The sequence below is a fragment of the Pristiophorus japonicus genome, chromosome 18, assembly GCF_044704955.1.
Source record: "Pristiophorus japonicus isolate sPriJap1 chromosome 18, sPriJap1.hap1, whole genome shotgun sequence".
Taxonomy (NCBI): domain Eukaryota; kingdom Metazoa; phylum Chordata; class Chondrichthyes; family Pristiophoridae; genus Pristiophorus; species Pristiophorus japonicus.
Window position 1 is genome coordinate 51,255,187 of NC_091994.1, and position 21,671 is coordinate 51,276,857.

A 21,671-nucleotide genomic window follows, 5' to 3' on the forward strand; every position below is an offset into this window, starting at 1 on the left:
GCGTTACATTTGCAGTTTTCCAATCTGCTGGGACCGCCCCAGAATCCAGGGAATTTTGGTAGATTACAACCAATGCATCCACTATCTCTGCAGCCACTTCTCTTAAGACCCTAGGATGTAAGCCTGCATTGCACTCTAGCTGTTGAAATAGGATTTTGCTGAGAAAAGAAATACACTTTAAAAAATAGGAGCAGGAGTAGGCCATTTGGCCCCTTGAACCTGCTCCTCCATTCAATAAGATCATGGCTGATCTGATCTTGGGCTCAGCTCCATTTCCCTGCCCGCTCCCCATAACCCTTCCCTCCCATTGTTTTACGACATTACTATTATTTTTAATTTCCAGATTTAAAAAAAAAAATGAAATTCAAATTAAAAAGCTGCCATGGCTGGATTTGAACTCTCATTCTCCGGCGTATTCATACCTACCAGCTTGGTGGCCTGAAGATTAATAATAACCAGCTTTCCTCCCTTCTTTTTTGTGTTGAATGGCAGATTGCCGCTTGGTTTGATCTGAAGAGAACTCCCCAACGTGATGGCCAGGTCGGACTTTCTGTGGGTGGAGGGAAGGAATCACAGTAAAAATCAGCTTTTACAGCCGAGGATCAACAAAAGTGGGAATTCACATCACAATTTACATATAACTACTTGATAACCCTTGGCAGTGCTCAGACTGAAATATTGCACAATTAAAGAAAATATTGAACAAAATATTAAAAATAATTTGGTGCCCTCGAATTATTTGCATTTTGCTTTCTTCATTTCACTGGTATGCGGCGAGCAATGTTCACTTATTAATTTGCACTTAATGCAATTCCCCTCTGTATTCCTTCATATGCCGGCATCATATTTCTGTTTACATTTAACAACTTGTACAGATGTTTCTAAACAATGCACTTGCCCGGAACAGCTTAAACGGCGACTGCAGGAGTGAGTTTCTTTCTCAAAGCAATACAAGGGTGAAGGGCAACATGTGGTGCAGCCTGGGCCATATGTTGCGCTCAGGGAAGAGAGGACTGACTGGGGGAAGCCCGGGGCCGGAGTGGGGGAAGCTCGGGGCCGGAGTGGGGGAAGCCCGGGGCCGGAGTGGGGGAAGCTCGGGGCCAGAGTGGGGGAAGCTCGGGGCCGGAGTGGGGGAAGCCCGGGGCCGGAGTGGGGGAAGCCCGGGGCCGGAGTGGGGGAAGCCCGGGGCCGGAGTGGGGGAAGCTCGGGGCCGGAGTGGGGGAAGCTCGGGGCCGGAGTGGGGGAAGCTCGGGGCCGGAGTGGGGGAAGCTCGGGGCCGGAGTGGGGGAAGCTCGGGGCCGGAGTGGGGGAAGCTCGGGGCCGGAGTGGGGGAAGCCCGGGGCCGGAGTGGGGGAAGCCCGGGGCAGGAGTGGGGGAAGCCCGGGGCCGGAGTGGGGGAAGCTCGGGGCCTGAGTGGGGGAAGCTCGGGGCCGGAGTGGGGGAAGCTCGGGGCCGGAGTGGGGGAAGCTCGGGGCCGGAGTGGGGGAAGCTCGGGGCCGGAGTGGGGGAAGCTCGGGGCCGGAGTGGGGGAAGCTCGGGGCCGGAGTGGGGGAAGCTCGGGGCCTGAGTGGGGGAAGCTCGGGGCCGGAGTGAGGGAAGCTCGGGGCCGGAGTGGGGGAAGCTCGGGGCCGGAGTGGGGGAAGCTCGGGGCCGGAGTGGGGGAAGCTCGGGGCCGGAGTGGGGGAAGCTCGGGGCCGGAGTGGGGGAAGCTCGGGGCCGGAGTGGGGGAAGCTCGGGGCCGGAGTGGGGGAAGCTCGGGGCCGGAGTGGGGGAAGCTCGGGGCCGGAGTGGGGGAAGCTCGGGGCCGGAGTGGGGGAAGGTCAGGATCGGAGTGGGGAATGGCACCGTATCAAGAAGCCTAGAGCTGGGGCGGGAAGAATGGAGGAAGATGCTCAGCAATATTGCCCCTCATTTGTTTTTTTGTGGGGGGGGGGCGAGGGGGGCGGTTAAGGGGCTGCGCGGCCCATTCACAGTTTCGAACGTGCGCAAAATTGAACATTGGAAAAGTCGGAGCCGGGTTGTGTGATTAGGGGAGGGGAAACAAACATCAAGAACAGGAGGCGGCCATTCAGCCTCTCGAGCCTGCGATTAGATCATGGCGGATCCATTTCTGCTATCTTGCTGAGCTCTGAAAGAGGCAGGAAGTATTTTGCCCGAGATCAAGAATGTTCCCGAGGCCCAGAGGAGTGAGTGAGGCTTTATGTGGAGGAGGGGGAAAACAGTCCTTGCATGGATCGATAGACGGGATGGACAAACCTGATTTCCTGCCCCCCCCACCCCCCCCGCAGAACTGATGAACTTTTTGGTGCTTATTACAGGCAACTCTCGATTATCCATACATGGATCCAACGGGAAACCGTTGTAATGGGATTTAAAATTCTGTTGCTAACAAGTGAAAAGACAGCTCCAAATAATTTGGAAAAATCACCTTCCAAACACTGTGCTCATTTGTATTTGCTCATTCTCTCTCTCACACTCGCACACACACTCTCTCTCTCTCTCTCTCTCTCACACACCGTAAAAATCACCCTACTCTGCCCTTGCTTTGCCGGTGTGTGTGCGCGCGCTGCTGCAGCCGCTGTCTCTCGCTGACGTTGGGAACGGGGGCAGTGCCGGCACCGGGTTCCAGGCACAGAACCTGAACATGCATGCTGGTAATGTCCATCTTTTGTTACTGTTTGTAGCTGATTGTATTGATTCATTAAAGTTTTAACTTTAAAATGTAGACTCACTCGAACAGAAAAATCGTTTACCTGGAATAGCCCAATCCCCGAGTGATCCGGATAATCGAGAGTTGCCTGTATGTCACAAGTTTTAGTTTCAGGGTCTACAGTGGGAGGATGAGGAAACGGGCCTCTGTCGTGAACTTCTCTCATTGGTAGAAAGACACGTTGGCGGTGTGCCGGCAGAGGAAGGTTAGATAATTGACTGGAATATGATGAAAGTATAAGGGGAATCGTGGTGCGTCGGCCAGAGGCTCGGGAGGAGCGTGGAGAGGCCTATAAAAAGGCTCAGCGTCCGAGAGTCGTCGGGAGTCGTAGTGCGTTGACGAGAGGCTCGGGAGGAGCGTGGAGAGGCGTGGCTTGTGCAGCTACAGGGAGAAGGCAAAACAGAAGCAGAGAGAAATCGAAAGGTGACGTCACAGCCAAGGGGGTAAGTGATTGGCTGGTGATTGGTGAGTAGCTTTTCTTTTTCTTTCTTTATCAGTGAGTAACATTTAGCATTGTTGTTGCCAACTTAAATGTATCTAAGGGTTAAGTCATGGCAGGAGAGCTCGGACACGTACTTTGTGGGAAGTCAGGGACGCTTCCGGTGCCCCTGACAACTACGTGTGCGGGAAGTGTATCCACCTCCAGTTCCTGACGGACCGCATTGCGGCACTGGAGCTGCGGGTGGATTCACTCTGGAGCATCCACGATGCTGAGAATGACGTGAATAGCACGTTTAGCAAGTTGGTCACACGGCAGGTAAAGGATACTCAGCCAGAGAGTAAATGGGTGATCAGCAGGAAGAGCAGTGTAAGGTACGTAGTGCAGGGGTCCCCTGCGGTCATCCCCCTGCAAAACAGATACACCGCTTTGGGTACTGTTGAGGGGGATGACTCATCAGGGGAGGGCAGCAGCAGCCAAGTTCATGGCACCGTGGCTGGCTCTGCTCCACAGGAGGGCAGGAAAGAGAGTGGGAGAGCTACAGTGATAGGGGATTCGATTGTAAGGGGAATAGATAGGCGTTTCTGCGACCGCAACCGAGACTCCAGGATGGTATGTTGCCTCCCTGGTGCAAGGGTCAAGGATGTCTCGGAGCAGGTGCAGGACATTCTGAAAAGGGAGGGTGAACAGCCAGTTGTCGTGGTACACATAGGTACCAACAATATAGATAAAAGACGGGATGAGGTCCTCCGAGACGAATTTAGGGAGCTAGGAGCTAAATTAAAAAGTATGACCTCAAAAGTAGTAATCTCAGGATTGCTACCAGTGCCACGTGCTAGTCAGAGTAGGAATCGCAGGATAGCTCAGATGAATACGTGGCTTGAGGAGTGGTGCAGAAGGGAGCGATTCAAATTCCTGGGGCATTGGAACCGGTTCTGGGGAGGTGGGACCAGTACAAACCGGATGGTCTACACCTGGGCAGGACCAGAACCAATGTCCTTGGGGGAGTGTTTGCTAGTGCTGTTGGGGAGGAGTTAAACTAATATGGCAGGGGGATGGAAACCAATGCAGGGAGGCAGAGGGAAATAAAAGGCAGACAGAGGCAAAAGATAGAAAGGAGAATAGTAAAAGTGGAGGGCAGAGAATCCCAAGGCAAAAAACAAAAAGGGCCACATTACAGCAAAATTCTAAAGGGACAAAGTGTGTTAAAAAGACAAGCCTGAAGACTCTGTGTCTCAATGCGAGGAGTATTCAAAAAAGGTGGACAAATTAACTGCACAGATAGCAGTTAATGGATACGATGTAATTGGCATCACAGAGACATGGCTCCAGGATGACCAAGGCTGGGAACTCAACATCCAGGGGTATTCAACATTTAGGAAGGATAGACAGAAAGGAAAAGGAGACGGGGTGGCGTTGCTGGTCAAAGAAGAAATTAATGCAATAGTAAGGAAGGACATTAGCCTGGATGATGTGGAATCGGTATGGATGGAGCTACGAAATACCAAAGGGCAGAAAACGCTGGTGGGAGTTGTGTACAGGCCATCAAACAGTGAGGTCGGGGAAAGCATAAAACAAGAAATAAAGGTACAACAGTTATCATGGGCGACTTTAATTTACATATAGATTGGGCTAACCAAACTTGTAGCAATGCGGTGGAGGAGGATTTCCTGGAGTGTATTAGGGATGGTTTTCTTGACCAATATGTCGAGGAACCAACTAGAGAGCTGGCCATCCTAGACTGGGTGATGTGTAATGAGAAGGGACTAATTAGCAATCTTGTTGTGCGAGGCCCCTTGGGGAAGAGTGACCATAATATGGTAGAATTCTTTATTAAGATGGAGAGTGACACAGTCAATTCAGAATCTAGGGTCCTAAATTTAAGGAAAGCTAACTTCGATGGCATGAGGCGTGAATTGGCTAGAATAGACTGACAAATGATACTTAAAGGGTTGACGGTGGATAGGCAATGGCAACAGTGAAAGATCACATGGGCGAACTTCAACAGTTGTACATTCCTGCTGGAGTAAAAATAAAACAGGGAAGGTGGCTCAACCGTGGCTAACAAGGAAAATTAAGGATAATGTTAGATCCAAGGAAGGGGCATATAAATTGGCCAGAAAAAGTAGCAAACCTGGGGACTGGGAGAAATTTAGAATTCAGCAGAGAACAAAGGGTTTAATTTGGAGGGGGAAAATAGAGTATGAGAGGAAGTTTGCCGGGAACATAAAAACTGACTGCAAAAGCTTCTATAGATATGTGAAGAGAAAAAGATTGGTGAAAACAAACGTAGGTCCCTTGCAGTCGGACTGAGGTGAATTAATAATGGGGAACAAAGAAATGGCAGACCAACTGAACAAATACTTTGGTTCTGTCTTCACGAAGGAAGACACAAATGACCTTCCGGATGTACAAGGGGACCGAGGGTGTAGTGAGAAGGAGGAACTAAAGGATATCCTTATTAGGCAGGAAATTGTGTTGGGGAAATTGATGGGATTGAAGGCCGATAAATCCCCAGGGCCTGATTGTCTGCATCCCTGAGTACTTAAGGAGGTGGCCCTAGAAATAGTGGATGCATTGGTGATCATTTTCCAACAGTCTATCGACTCTGGATCAGTTCCTATGGACTGGAGGGTAGCTAATGTAACACCACTTTTTAAAAAAGGAGGGAGAGAGAAAACGGGTAATTATAGACCGGTTAGCCTGACATCAATAGTGGGGAAAATGTTCGAATCTATTATTAAAGATGAAATAGCAGCGCATTTGGAAAGCGGTGACAGGATCGGTCCAAGTCAGCATGGATTTATGAAACGGAAATCATGCTTGACCAATCTTCTGGAATTTTTTTGAGGATGTAACTAGTAGAGTGGACAAGGGCGAACCAGTGGATGTGGTGTATTTGGACTTTCAAAAGGCCTTTGACAAGGTACCACATAAGAGATTGATGTACAAGATCAAGGCACATGGTATTGGGGGTAATGTACTGACGTGGATAGAGAATTGGTTGGCAGGCAGGAAGCAGAGAGTCGGGATAAACGGGTCCTTTTCGGAATGGGAGGCAGTAACTAGCGGAGTGCCGCAGGGCTCAGTGCTGGGACCCCAGCTCTTCTCAATATACATTAATGATTTGGATGAAGGAATTGAGGGTAATATCTCCAAGTTTGCAGATGACACTAAACTGGGTGGCGGTGTGAGCTGTGAGGAGGATGCTAAGAGGCTGCAGGGTGATTTGGACAGGTTAGTAGAGTGGGCAAATACATGGCCGATGCAGTATAATGTGGATAAATGTAAGGTTATCCACTTTGGTGGCAAAAACACAAAGGCAGAATATTATCTGAATGGCGGCAGATTAGGAAAAGGGGAGGTGCAACGAGACCTGGGTGTCATGGTTCATCAGTCATTGAAAGTTGGCATGCAGGCGGTGAAGGCGGCAAATGGCATGTTGGCCTTCATAGCAAGGGGATTTGAGTATAGGAGCAGGGAGGTATTACTGCAGTTGTACAGGGCCTTGGTGAGGCCTCACCTGGAATATTGTGTTCAGTTTTGGTCTCCTAATCTGAGGAAGGACGTTCTTGCTATTGAGGGAGTGCAGCAAAGGTTCACCAGACTGATTCCAGGGATGGCTGGACTGACGTATGAGGAGAGACTGGATCAACTGGGCCTTTATACACTGGAGTTTAGAAGGATGAGAGGGGATCTCATAGAAACGTATAAGATTCTGATGGGACTGGACAGGTTAGATGCAGGAAGAATGTTCTCGATGTTGGGGACACAGTCTTAGGATAAGGGGTAGGCCATTCAGGACTGAGATGAGAAGAAACCTCTTCACTCAGAGAGTTGTTAACCTGTGGCATTCCCTGCCGCAGAGAGTTGTTGATACCAGTTCATTGGATATATTCAAGAGGGAGTTAGACGTGGCCCTTACGGCTAAAGGGATCAAGGGGTATGGAGAAAAAGCGGGAAAGGGATACTGAGGTGAATGATCATCCATGATCATATTGAATGATGGTGCAGGCTTGAAGGGCCGAATGGCCTACTCCTGCACCTATTTTCTATGTTTCTATAAAATAAATAAGCAGAAAGGAGAGAGAGACTTAAACATGAGACCAATGAGGAAGAAGAAAACTGACAAAAGCTCAACAGCTACAACATTGTAGCCGTCAGCACAGGAAATTATTTAACGGGGGAGATATAACTTTCAAGCTCCCTGATGGCTCAGTGAAGTGATCCACAGCTCAGCATCACCACAACAGGATCGTCTGCCCAGGTTAATTCTCGGGCCAGGTTGAGTTAATTTATCTCATTCAGAATAGGAAAAAAAAAGGAGTCTTGCATTTACATAGCGCCTTTCACAACCACCAGACGTCTCAAAGCGCTTTACAGCCAATGAAGTACTTTTAGGATGCAGTCACTGTTGTAATGTGGGAAACGCGACAGCCAATTTGCGCTCAGGAAGCTCCCACAAACAGCAATATGATAATGACCAGATAATATGTTGATTGAGGGATAAATATTGGCCAGGACACCGGGGATAACTCCCCTGCTCTTCTTCGAAATAGTGCCATGGGATCTTTTACATCCACCTGGTTTAACATCTCATCCGAAAGACGGCACTTCTGACAGTTCAGCACTCCTTCGACACTGCACTGAGTGTCAGCCGAGCTTTATATGCTTTAGTCCCTTTAGTGGGACTTGAACCCACAACCTTCTGACTTAGAGGTGAGTGTGCTACTCACTGAGCCACAGCTGACAGAATAGCATTCGGACTCACATCAGTAGCCTAAGCTGGGTGTGGGTAGTGGAAAAAAGACCTCAGGGTTTTCACGCAATATTGGTATGCAAAGGTCCCTACTGGGAAATGTGGATAGAATCAAGGTGCCCTTAGAGTAAGTAGCCTCCTGACACTGTGGCTAGATTATCTGCTCCAGGTATAGTGGCAAATCTGTAACTGAGCATAAGGCAATGATGTGGTGTGCATGGGACAAGGCACACATGGCCTCCTGAAGTGGCCTATCAAGCCACTTGGTTGTAGCGCCACCTTCTCAGGGCAACTAGGGATGGGCAATAAATGCTGGCCTTGCCCAAGAATGAATAAAAGTCTCGACCTGTTCCAAAACAACCAGCATTATACATAAGAACATAAGAAATAGGAGCAGGAGTAGGCCCTATGGCTCCTCGAGCCTGCTCCGCCATTCAATAAGATCATGGCTGATCATCAACCTCAACTCCACTTTCCCGCCCGATCTCCATATCGCTAGATACCCTAGACTCCCAAAATCTCAGTCTTGAATATATTCAGACTCAGCATCCACAGCCCTCTGGGGCAGAGAATTCCAAAGATTCACAACCCTCTGAGTGAAGAAATTCTTCATCATCTCAGTCCTAAATGACCGACCCCTTGTCCTGAGACTGTGCCCCCTGGTTCGAGACACTCCAGCCTGGGGAAACAACCTCTCAGCATCTACCCTGTCAATCCCCTTCAGAATCTTGTATGTATTATGAACTCAGTGCTGAAGTATCTGGAGTAGGAAAAAACAAAATATGTACCGAGAGGAAACCGTGTGAACACGACATGTTCTCTACCTCAAATAATCTAATGTCTAGAAGCTTAAAATGATGCCTCAAATGCAATCAAGAGTTCAGTAGCGGAGCAAGGAAATTTGCATGTACACTTGTGGGGCATCGTACCCATAGAAAAATAGGAGTAGTAGTAGGCCATTCGGCCCTTCGAGTCTGCACCGCCATTCCATATGATCATGGCTGATCCTCTATCTCAACACCATGTTCCCACTTTTCCCCCATACTCCTTGATGTCTTTTTGTCTAGAAATCTATCTACCTCTTAAATATATTCAGTGACTTGTCTTAACCAATCAGGAGGACAATCAAAAGAACTGCCCTTCCTAAAAATTAATTCACTCCCTTTAAAATGAGTAAACAAAAGAAACAAGATGTTAGAAAGTTACCAATGCTGTGACAGTTTCTGCCATTATTGAATAGTTTCAGACGTACCTGCAGGCTTCATCTGCCAAACTGAGATCCCGCTCGGGTAAAGCATCTTCCCAGTCCAAAATGGTATCTCGTAACTTTCCCCTGCAAGCAAAATTTGAGAGTGTTAATTTCTGCCGTACCCTGAAGAAATCTTCCTCCAGCACCCTGAAGAAATCTTCCTCCAGGAACAGTCTGACCTTTCCAACATGGCTAATCAAGAAACACATGCAGGCGGCTGCAACGGTCCTGCAATGTAAACTGATAGGGTCATGAGACATCAGTGAGTACATCATTTTCAATTATGGTTTAAGCTCTCCACTACTGATTTTTATCCTGTATGCAGGCATTACGTTTAATGTTAAAGCGATAGACGCTGGAATGGACGTCATAACTGTGGTATAAAGTCTATGTTGATGCCTGGTTTTATTGTGTTTTTTAGCATTTGGAATTAAACATGTACGACATATACAGCATGCTTTGCAGTAATTTTTTGAGTTGTAAATGAGGACGATTGTGATCATCACTCATCAGTCACCAGTCAATAGTCTGCTGCAGAACCACCGGAATGATCTTTGAGTGACTCTTGTGTACTATACAAGGATAGGAACAGTGCTGATTACACTGCATGGCTCAAACACACGTAGCTGCAGATCTTGTGAAAGCTGACAGCAGGTCTCCTGGTCTGGAAGGACCTCCCCTATCGCATGTTCACTCAGCAAAGGCAACACTGCTCTGAGCTTGAGATGTTGTGACATGTTACAGAGGAGGTCAACAAGGATGACCTCTGACCCGAGGAGAGCAATGTAGACTTGATACCTTGGGCTTGTAGGTGCTGGAGAGACAGAGACTTAGAGGGGGATCTGATCCAAATATTCATGATTATTAAAAGGAAGGGATTTATGTGATAGGGTCAAGTAGAGTTAGGGGCCACATGTACAAACTGACCAAGCAGAGGTAAAGTTGGCGTTACTTTTCCCAGAGGATATGGAACAGGATTCTGGAGGAGGCCGTGAAGACTGATCCATTACAATCCTTAAATAAGGTCATCACATTGCAAGAGTCATCATCATCATAGGCAGTCCCTCGGAATCGAGGAAAACTTGCTTCCACTCTTCACGAGTTCTTTGGTGGCTGAACAGTCCAATACGAGAACCACAGTCTCTGTCACAGGTGGGACAGACAGTGGTTGAGGGAAAGGGAGGGTGGGACTAGTTTGCCGCACGTTCTTTCCGCTGTCTGCGCTTGATTTCTGCATGCTCTCGGCGATGAGACTCGAGGTGCTCAGCGCCCTCCTGGATGCACTTCCTTCACTTAGGGCGGTCTTTGGCCAGGGACTCCCAGGTGTCAGTGGGGACGATGTACTTTATCAGGGAGTCTTTGATGGTGACCTTGTAACGTTTCCGCTGCCCACCTTTGGCTCGTTTGCCATAAACGAGTTCGGAGTAGAGCGCTTGCTTTGGGAGTCTCGTGTCTGGCATGCGAACTATGTGGCCTGCCCAGCGGAGCTGATCAAGTGTGGTCAGTGCTTCGATGCTGGGGATGTTGGCCTGGTTGAGGACGCTAACATTGGTGCGTCTGTCCTCCCAGGGGATTTGTAGATCTTGCAGAGACATCGTTGGTGGTATTGCTCCAGCAACTTGAGGTGTCTGCTGTACATGGTCCATGTTTCTGAGCCATACAGGAGGGCGGGTATTACGACAGCCCTGTAGTAAACCATTCCCAGATAACAGAGTGGGTATGGGTCCGCCTGAGGTTTGCCTGGGAACCTCTGAGGGGTTGGACAGGAATTTTTGACAGAGGACACCTAAATTGGCTAAATGAGCAGATGCAGGACATTCTGAAAAGGGAGGGTGAACAGCCAGTTGTCATGGTGCACATAGGTACCAACGATATAGGTAAAAAATGGGATGAGGTCCTACGAGACAAATTTAGGGAGCTAGGAGCTAAATTAAAAAGTAGGTCCTCAAAAGTAGTAATCTCAGGATTGCTACCAGTGCCACGTGCTCATCAGAGTAAGAATCGCAGGATAGCTCAGATGAATACGTGGCTTGAGGAGTGGCGAAGAAGGGAGGGATTCAAATTCCTGGGACATTGGAACCGGTTCTGGGGGAAGGTGGGACCAGTACAAACCGGATGGTCTGCACCTCGGCAGGACCGGAACCAATGTCCGAGGGGGAGTGTTTGCTAGTGCTGTTGGGAAGGAGTTACACTAATATGGCAGGGGGATGGGAACCTATGCAGGGATACAGAGGGAAGTAGAATGGGGGCAGAAGCAAAAGATAGAAAGAAGAAAAGTAAAAGTGGAGGGCAGAGAAACCTAAGGCAAAAAGCAAAAAAGGGCCACATTACAACAAAATTCTAAAGGGACAAAGTGTGCTAAAAAGACAAGCCTGAAGGCTCTGTGCCTCAATGCGAGGAGTATTCAGAATAAGGTGGACAAATTAACTGCGCAGATAGCAGTTAACGGTTATGATGTAATTGGCATCACGGAGACATGGCTCCAGAGTGACCAAGGCTGGGAACTCAATATCCAGGGGTATTCAACATTTAGGAAGGATAGACAGAAAGGAAAAGGAGGCAGGGTGGCATTGCTGGTTAAAGAGGAAATTAATGCAATAGTAAGAAAGGACATTAGCTTGGATGATGTGGAATCGGTATGGGTGGAGCTGCAGAATACCAAAGGGCTGAAAACGCTAGTGGGAGTTGTGTACAGACCACCAAACAGTAGTAATGAGGTTGGGGACAGCATCAAACAAGAAATAAGGGATGCGTACAATAAAGGTACAGCAGTTATCATGGGTGACTTTAATCTACATATTGATTGGGCTAACCAAACTGGTAGCAATGCGGTGGAGGAGGATTTCCTGGAGTGTATTCGGGATGGTTTTCTAGACCAATATGTCGAGGAACCAACTAGAGAGCTGGCCATCCTAGACTGGGTGATGTGTAATGAGAAAGGACTAATTAGCAATCTTGTTGTGCGAGGCTCCTTGGGGAAGAGTGACCATAATATGGTAGAATTCTTTATTAAGATGGAGAGTGACAGAGTTAATTCAGAAACTAGGGTCCTGAACTTAAGGAAAGGTAACTTCGATGGTATGAGGCGTGAATTGGCCAGAATTGACTGGCAAATGATACTTCAAGGGTTGACGGTGGATAGGCAATGGCAAACATTTAAAGATCACATGGATGAACTTCAACAATTGTACATCTCTGTCTGGTGTAAAAATAAAACGGGGATGGCTAACAAAGGAAATTAAGGATAGTGTTACATCCAAGGAAGGGGCATATAAATTGGCCAGAAAAAGCAGCAAACCTGAGGATTAGGAGAAATTTAGAATTCAGCAGAGGAGGATAAAGGGTTTAATTAAGAGTGGGAAAATAAGAGTACGAGAGGAAGCTTGCCGGGAACATAAAAACTGACTGCAAAAGCTTTTATAGATATGTGAAGAGAAAAAGATTAGTAAAGACAAAAGTAGGTCCCTTGCAGTCAGATTCAGGTGAATTTATAATGGGAACAAAGAAATGGTAGACCAATTGAACAAATGATTTGGTTCGGTCTTCACGAAGGAAGACAGAAATAACCTTCCGTAAGTACTAGTGGACCGAGGGTCTAGTGATAAGGAGGAACTGAAGGATATCCTTATTAGGTGGGAAATTGTGTTCGGGAAATTTATGGGATTGAAGGCTGATAAATCCCCGGGGCCTGATATTCTGTATCCCAGAGTACGTAAGGAAGTGGTCCTAGAAATAGTGGATGCATTGGTGATCATTTTCCAACAGTCTATCGACTCTGGATCAGTTCCTGTGGACTGGAGGGTAGCTAATGTAACACCACTTTTTAAAAAGGGAGAGAGAAAATGGGTAATTATAGACCAGTTAGCCTGACATCAGTCGTGGGGAAAATGTTGGAATCAATTATTAAGGATGAAGTAGCAGCGCATCTGGAAAGCAGTGACAGGATCGGTTCAAGTCAGCATGGATTTATGAAAGGGAAATCCTGCTTGACAAATCTAGAATTTTTTTAGGATGTGGACAAGGGAGAACCAGTGGATGTGGTGAATTTGGACTTTCAAAAGGCTTTTGACAAGATCCCACACAAGAGATTGGTGTGCAAAATCAAAATACATGGCATTGGGGGTAATGTACTAGCGTGGATAGAGAACTGGTTGGCAGGCAGGAAGCAGAGAGTCGGGATAAACGGGTCCTTTTTAGAATGGCAGATAGTGACTAGTGGAGTGCCGCAGGGCTCAGTGCTGGGACCCCAGCTCTTTACAATATGCATTAATGATTTAGACGAAGGAATTGAATGTAATATTTCCAAGTTTGCAGATGACACTAAACTGTGAGCTGTGAGGAGGACGCTAAGAGGCTGCAGGGTGACTTGGACAGATTAGGTGAGTGGGCAGTTGCAGTATAATGTGGATAAATGTGAGGTTATCCATTTTGGGGGCAAAAACACGAAGGCAGAATATTATCTGAATGGTGGCAGATTAGGAAAAGGGGAGGTGCAACGAGACCTGGGTGTCATGGTTCATCAGTCATTAAAAGTTGGCATGCAGGTACAGCAGGCGGTAAAGAAGGCAAATGGTAATTTGGCCTTCATTGCTAGAGGATTTGAGTATGGGGCAGGGAGGTCTTACTGCAGTTGTACAGGGCCTTGGTGAGGCCTCACCTGGAATATTGTGTTCAGTTTTGGTCTCCTAATCTGAGGAAGGACGTTCTTGCTATTGAGGGAGTGCAGCGAAGGTTCACCAGACTGATTCCTGGGATGGCTGGACTGACATACGAGGAGAGACTGGATCAACTGGAGTTTAGAAGGATGAGAGGGGATCTCATAGAAACATATAAGATTCTGACGGGACTGGACAAGTTAGATGCGGGAAGAATGCTCCCGATGTTGGGGAACCAGGGGACACAGTCTTAGGATAAGGGGTAGGCCATTTAGGACTGAGTTGAGGAGAAACTTCTTCACTCAGAGTTGTTAACCTGTGGAATTCCCTGCCACAGAGAGTTGTTGATGCCAGTTCATTGGATATATTCAAGAGGGAGTTAGAAATGGCCCTTATGGCTAGGGGGATCAGTGGGTATGGAGAGAACGCAGGAAAGGGGTACTGAGGGTGAATGGTCAGCCATGATCTTATTAAATAGTGGTGCAGACTCGCAGGGTCGAATGGCCTACTCCTGCACCTATTTTCTATGTTTCTATGTTTTTTTGGGCCTCACAGGAGATGAGGGGATAAGACTTTAGGTGTAGGGTGGGGGTGATACAATCAGCCCGTGACTGAGACTGGGTCTGATGGTCTCTCATCTTGGGCTATACAATATAAAAATATACAGTCGAGTCTATGATAGCACTATAAACCTTTTCCTATTCTGTGGCCAATAATATAATTCAAGCAATTCCTTAAAATTACTCAGATCAGAGCATACATTCTCTTATGCGAGATGTAGACATACTATGGAATCATTCTTTACAAATACTTGTCGAAAAACTCTCCTTTATGTTTAACTTAAAACAAGTAAAACATGCTCGCTCAGTAGTTGGACTATAAATTGGAAGCATTCTTCTCAACAATTTCCAAGGCTGGGGCACTGAAACATCAGCCCTGGTGTCCAGCACCCATCAACATGGAAGAGTATTTTAACCTTCGTTTTAATAAACTTCGTATAAGTAGTTGCAGAGTTCTCAGTATATATTACCTGTGGGTATCATTCTACAGCTTCTCACTTCATCCACTCTGATAATTGGGCTCAAAACTGCAAACTTATGCAGGAGTGAACACAGGAATATATATATTTAAAAATATTAACATAAAAACATACTGCATAAACAGAATGTGCGTCAAAACTGCCACGATGGAGCAGAACCGACTGCTCCTGAGTTATGGGGCCAGCAATTGATTCTGCATTAAATTACACAGTCTGGCAAGCCTTCCCTGCTGCCTGTGAACAACGAAAGGTTAAAAAAAAACCTTCAACTCAGACAGTGAGGCTTTTGGAAAACAGGAAGGCTGAAAAGTCAGTCAGGGTTGTTAAAGGGAAAGGCGTGAGAATGTTGCGCTTTTGCTGAGGGGAGGTTAGAAAGATGACCCAGTGATGTGAGGAACCCGAGGGTGCGTGGCCATGCACTGATTGCGAGGTCCTCGCAGACCGCTCACCAGACGCTGGAAGAGATGCCACGTATGCGCGGCCACGTAGCAAATTTCGAGGGAACATTGGTGGGGAAGTATTCTTTATTTTGCATTACTTTGCGAAGATAAGTAGTATGAATTGAACTGAGTAAGTCTGATCGTAATGGCTATTCTGCATCATTAGCTTGTGAAATAAAGCAGCTAATCGATTTGTATCTGGCCTTGTCTTAAGCAAGGGTTTGCTCAGTTCACTTATGGAGACTGAAGAGGCAGATGTGAAAGTCATGGATATTCAGTGCCGGGCACAAGGAGATACTAATGTTATGCCCGAAATTCAGTCCTGCTGGAAAGCTGCTGCTCCCCCCACCTTTTTGTGGCCATCAGCGCCGAAATTGTTTCGTGGCTGGGCCACCCCATATTCAGCTAAAAAAGTGAACAAATGGGTTCCAGCGCTACTGAACCCTGCCAAAGCGAGTTTTTCAGCGGTGTAGCTGTCTTGATTTGAGCGTTAGCACCTCTGAGAAATTCAGCATGCAGGTAAGGGTTTCTAATAAGCCAGCTGCCCCCTGGCCTTTTTAAAGGCCGAGGTTTGCAGCAAGGTCCTGAGGGGGGAGGAGGTTGGAAGGATGGCTGGTGTAAGAGGTGCAAGGAGAGCCAACAGGTTCACTGATATGGAGCTGGAGATACTGATGGACGGTGTGGAGGACAGAAGAAGAATACTGTTTCCTGACGTGGGGAGACCTGGCAGACCACCAGTACATAATGCATGGAGGGAGATTGCAGGGGAGGTGTCAGGCACCTCCATATATGTGAGGACACACCCTCCCAGGAGGGTGCTGGCCAGTCTGCACCCGGCACTTCCAGGGTGGCGATAGGTTGACGCCTCCTAGCTCTGGGGCGACGGGGATCCTCCTCCTCGGGTGGTACTGCTGGCTCGACCTCCAGCGGCTGTCCCCTCATGATGGCCGAGTTGTGCAGCATGCAGCAGACCACGACGATTATGGAGACCCATTGAGGAGAGTACTGTAAGGTGCCACCAGAGTTTGCAGCGTCCCTTCCCCTTTAACGGAAGGGGAGGGGCGTTGAAACACATCAGCGCTTCGCGGAGAAGCTGTGTGGCGCTGCCGAACCCGGCCTAAAGGGAAGTGGAGCGCGCGACATTGCACTCCACTTCCTGTGAGGGGCGATAACTACAATTTCGCGGCCGGGTCGGGACTTCCGCACGGGGCGCAGGAAGTCCTGCCCCCACCCACCGCCTCGGTTAGCACCCCCAAACGAATTTCACCGCTAACTGTCTTCAGGTGGGTGCAAAAAAAGTGCAGAAACACTGATATCGCTAACTGTAATATCATAGATGGGATGGTGTTACAAATACACATTCGATCAACACGTACAATTAAATGAACACGTCAGAATTAACTTAGACCTGAAAGATGACCCAGATTCCAAAATACAGCACAATCATTTAACGTTTGAAGATAATGCAATATAACAAGGTGACCAGGATCCCATACCTGCATGCGCGAAGACCTCGCGCCTTTTTAACGTCACATAATCGGCCGGTCGCTTTCAACCCCATTGTCCCAACAACTGAGTCTCGAACGTATTGCCTGCAATAGAGAAGAACCAGTGGATCACTAATCTTGCTTGGGGTGATAGAGAAGCATTAATACAAAGATCACATGTGCGACACTCCAGGTCACTCGAGTCAACAGGCACTGCTCTCCTCATTTCCATCCAGCACTCAATCACATAGCAAGGCCAGTGATAACTCATAAGGCCCATCGAACATTTTCTAACAGAATGAAACCTGAGCCAAAAGAGTTAAATTATGAGGACAGGTTGCGCAGACCAAGCCTTATATTCCCGATACCTAAGCTTGAGGTGATCCAAAACTCGCCTGCCCCGTGTCCTAACTCGCACCGAGTCCCGCTCACCCATCACCCCTGTGCTCGCTGACCTACATTGGCTTCCGGTTAAGCAACACCTCGATTTCAAAATTCTCCCATATTTTCAAATCACTCCATGGCCTCGCCCCCTCCCCATCTCTGTAATCTCCTCCAGGCCTCAAGCCTCCGAGCCCCCTCTCCTCTAATTCTGCCCTCTTGAGCATCCCTGATTATAATCGCTCGACCATTGGTGGCCGTGCCTTCTGTTGCCTTGGCTCCGAGCTCTGGAACTTTCTGCCTAAACCTCTCCGTGTCTCTTTCCTCCTTCAAGATGCTCCTTAAAACCTAATTCTTTGACCAAGCTTTTGGTCACCTGCACTAATTTCTACTTATGCGGCTCGGTGCCTACATAAGAACATAAGAATTTGGAACAGGAGTAGGCCATCTAGCCCCTCGAGCCTGCTCCGCCATTCAAAAAGACCATGGCTGATCTGGCCGTGGACTCAGCTCCACTTACCCGCCCGCTCCCCATAACCCTTAATTCCCTTATTGGTTAAAAATCTATCTACCTGTGATTTGAATACATTCAATGAGCTAGCCTCAACTGCTTCCTTGGGCAGAGAATCCCACAGATTCACAACCCTCTGGGAGAAGAAATTCCTTCTCAACTCGGTTTTAAATTGGCTCCCCCGTATTTTGAGGCTGTGCCCCCTAGTTCTAGTCTCCCCGACCAGTGGAAACAACCTCTCTGCCTCGATCTTGTCTATCCCTTTCATTATTTTAAATGTTTCTATAAGATCACCCCTCATCCTTCTGAACTCCAACGAGTAAAGACCCAGTCTACTCAATCTATCATCATAAGGTAACCCCCTCATCTCCGGAATCAGCCTAGTGAATCGTCTCTGTACCCCCTCCAAAGCTAGTATATCCTTCCTTAAGTAAGGTGACCAAAACTGCACGCAGTACTCCAGGTGCGGCCTCACCAATACTCTGTACAGTTGCAGCAGGACCTCCTTGCTTTTGTACTCCATCCCTCTCGCAATGAAGGCCAACATTCCATTCGCCTTCCTGATTACCTGCTGCACCTGCAAACTAACTTTTTGGGATTCATGCACAAGGACCCCCAAATTGTTTTCTCTCATAATACTCCTGTGAAGCGCCTTGGGACGTTCCACTGCGTTAAAGGAGCTATATAAATACAAGTTGTTGTTGTGGTGCCATGGGGCCTCAGTTTAACGTCTCACTCGAAAGACGGCACATCCAACAGTGCAGCACTCCCTCAGCACTGCACTGGGAGTGTCAGCCTAGATTTTTGTGCTCCAGTCTCTGGAGTTGGACTTGAACCCACAACGTTGTGACTCAGAGAGGAGAATGCTACCATCTGAGCCACAGCTGATGTCTCTTCATTGTGATTGATGTATTTATCCTATCAGAAGGAAGCGTTAAGTTTAATGTATGACAGGACAATTTAAACTGCTCCACAATTGCTAGAGTTAATGGTATGCCCTCAGCAACATTAAAGGCTAATAAACGGCATTTTGTTGCGTATGTCTATCTCCCTCTAGCCAGGCAAGCCAGGAGGATGCGTAATATCGCCTTCCACAGCACAAGTCTACTTCTCACTCATGTAGTCACTGAAGCTATGATGGGAAGCGGAGGGCTAGCCTGGGGAGGAGGAAAGATAGATATACAAACTGAATCATTCGGAGCAATAATACACGAGAGCACGCAGGGTTCCAAAATATTACCAGCGACAGCACCAAAGGCAATGAGGCCCCGTGCTGGGCAAGGACCATGAGCAAAGTTTTGTTATAACTCAGCAAACTAATGGAGCTGCACATTTGCACCAAACAGGCCAGAGCTCTGTGGTTATTTAAACATAAAATACCAACTGGTTATAAAGACCGAGATATTGTTATAATCAAAGGAAAATGAGAAGCCCTCAACCTTTTAAGGACATAAAGGAATTACTCCAGCTGAGCATTCAGTCTTTCCCATTCACTGCCCACTTTTCTTAATAGTCTTCCGTGTTCCTGCGTTATACAGCGAGTTTATTCAACCTCTACACCGTGATAAAATCCACCAGTGTTTTAAATTACATTCATCACACCCAACTGCTGGATTTTACAATATAAAGCTGCGATGGGAAAGGTTCTGAAGCATGAATGGATAAAAAAGGTGTGTCTGCTGGGCTGTGGAAAGACCCAAACAAAACCTGCAACTGCACAAAGACCGACTGTGGGTGCTCGAATACTTGCGACGGTGGATGCCAGATCCCTGCCCACTGGGTCACAACAACAACTTGCATTTATATAGCACCTTTAATGGAGTAAAACGTCCCTCGGGGCTTCTTCACCGGAGGGTCATAAAACAAAATTTGACACCGAGCCACATAAGGAGGTATTAGGGCCCATGACCAAAAGCTTGGCCAAAGAGATAGGTTTTCAGGAGAGTCTTAAAAAAGGAACGAGAGATAGAGAGGCGGTGAGGTTTAGGGAGGGAGTTCCAGAGTTTAGGGCCTCGGCAGCTGCTGCCCAAAATCGGGGATGCTCAATGGGCAGAATTGGAGGAGCGCAGATATTGCGGAGGGTTATAGGCCTGGTGGAGATTAGAGATAAGGAGGGGGAGAGGATTTGAAAAAATAGGATGAGAATTTTAAAATTGAGGCACTGCTCAACCAGGAGCCAATGTAGGTCTGAGAGCACAGCGGCGATAGGTGAACAGGACTTGGTGCGAGTTGGGCCCCGGGCTGCCGAGATTTAGATGATCTTAAGGTTATGGAGAATGGCAGTTAAGAGGCCAGCTAGGAGCACGTTGGAAAAGTCAAGTCTAGAGGTAACAAAGGCATGGATGAGGGTTTCAGCAGCGGATGAGCTGAGGCGGAGATGGTGTCGGGCGACATCACTGAGGTGAAGATAGGCTGTCTTAGTGATGGCGCGGGTGTGTGCTCGGAAACTTATACCGGGGTCAAATACGACACCAATGTTGCGCACAGATGGTTGCCAGGGAGAGGGATGCAGTCGGTGGCTAGGGAATGGACTTTTGTGGCACTGACCGAAGACGATGGCTTCGGTCTTCCCAATATTTAGTTGGAGCAAATTTCTGCTCATCCAATACTGGATGTCGGACAAGTATTTTGCCAATTTAGAGACTGTGGTGGGGTCAAGAGAAGTGATGGAGAGGTAGAGCTGGGTGCCATCAGCGAACATGTGGAAACTGGCACTGTGTTTTCAGATGATGTCGCCAAGGAGCAGCATGTAGATGAGAAACAGGAGGGGGCCACCAGAGGTAACGGTGTGAGAGTAGGAAGAGAAGCCATTGCAGGTGATTCTCTGGCTACGACTGGATAGTCACAGCTGGCATTCCCAAGCCCGATGAACATCCAAGCTCTGCGATCCTCGTACTTTGGAAGAGGAAGCGGACAAACAGACACAGAAGTTACAGCTTCATTGCTGGCCTTCAAAATGGAACATTACACGTAACTTGTCAGCATTCTGGGAGGGGGATGAGAAAGAAAAGGGGAACAACCAGTATCCATCCTCCAGAATACGATCTTCTCAGTTCTAGAAATATCTGCAGCCAAGTTCAAGTTGTACAAGAAAATTAATTTGAGTTAATAATTTAGTCCCTGAGGCGAGGGATCAGATTAGGGGTGCAGCCTGTATGGAGGGATGGTTTAGGTGCTCGCCAGTGCGGTATTACAGCAAGTGTGTTTGGCTGTTGCTAAAGCTAACAGTTTGCATTTAGAGAGCACCTTTAACATAAAACAATGCCCCAAGGCGCTTCACACAGATGTAGTCAGATAACAAAATAGATATTGGATGGGGTAGCCAAAAGCTTAGAGGTGGATTTTAAGGAGGGCTTTAAAGGAGGAGAGAGAGGCGGAGAGGCAGAGGGGTTTAGAAAGGCAATTCCAGAGCATGGGCCGAAACAGCAGAAGGTACAGTCAGCAACACCGAATCAGCAGAGCATGGACCATGCAGCCACGGAAGATGAGGAACGACCCAAAGTGCGACTGTGGCCATGAGTCCCAGACCATGGAACACCTCACATTAACCACCCACTGAGATCTGTGGCGGAGAGGCACCTCATTTCTCCATTTGGCATCTCAGGAGGCCATCAAATGCACAGCCAAACGAGACATCCCACTATAAGCTTTTCCCATCAGACAAAGCAACGAGAGAGGGTTTGCACAAGAGTCCAGAATTGGAGAAACGCAGAGCTGGTGTAGGGGGGCTTGTAGGGCTGGAGGAGATTACAGATAGGGAGAGGAAAGGCCAGGAATGGGACTTAAGCCTGAGGATTTTAAATTTGAGGTGCTGGGCGAGTGGGAGTCAATGTAGATCAGCAAGGACACGGTGATGGATGAGCAGCATTGGTGCAGAGTTGCGCATGAACTGAAGTCTACGGAGGGGGAAAAATGAGAGACCGGCCAGGAGAGCATTGTAGCAGTCGAGTCTGGAGGTGACAAAGATCTGGATGAGGGTTTCAGTGGCAGGAGTGGAGACA

General features: G+C 47.8%; 1 protein-coding gene across 2 annotated transcripts in view; it reads right to left on the reverse strand.

Moving 5' to 3' along the window:
• The window catches only part of sirt6 (sirtuin 6), a 139,040-nt gene that overhangs the window by 23,689 nt on the left and 93,680 nt on the right, over positions 1-21,671 (reverse strand). For both annotated transcript variants that reach the window (XM_070859998.1, XM_070859997.1), the window contains exons 4-6: positions 16,788-16,883; positions 9,161-9,241; positions 427-550 (exon numbers count right to left, since the gene is read on the reverse strand). In XM_070859998.1, the coding sequence (XP_070716099.1) occupies positions 427-550; positions 9,161-9,241; positions 16,788-16,883 (301 nt within the window). The remainder of the gene's footprint in view (positions 1-426; positions 551-9,160; positions 9,242-16,787; positions 16,884-21,671) is intronic.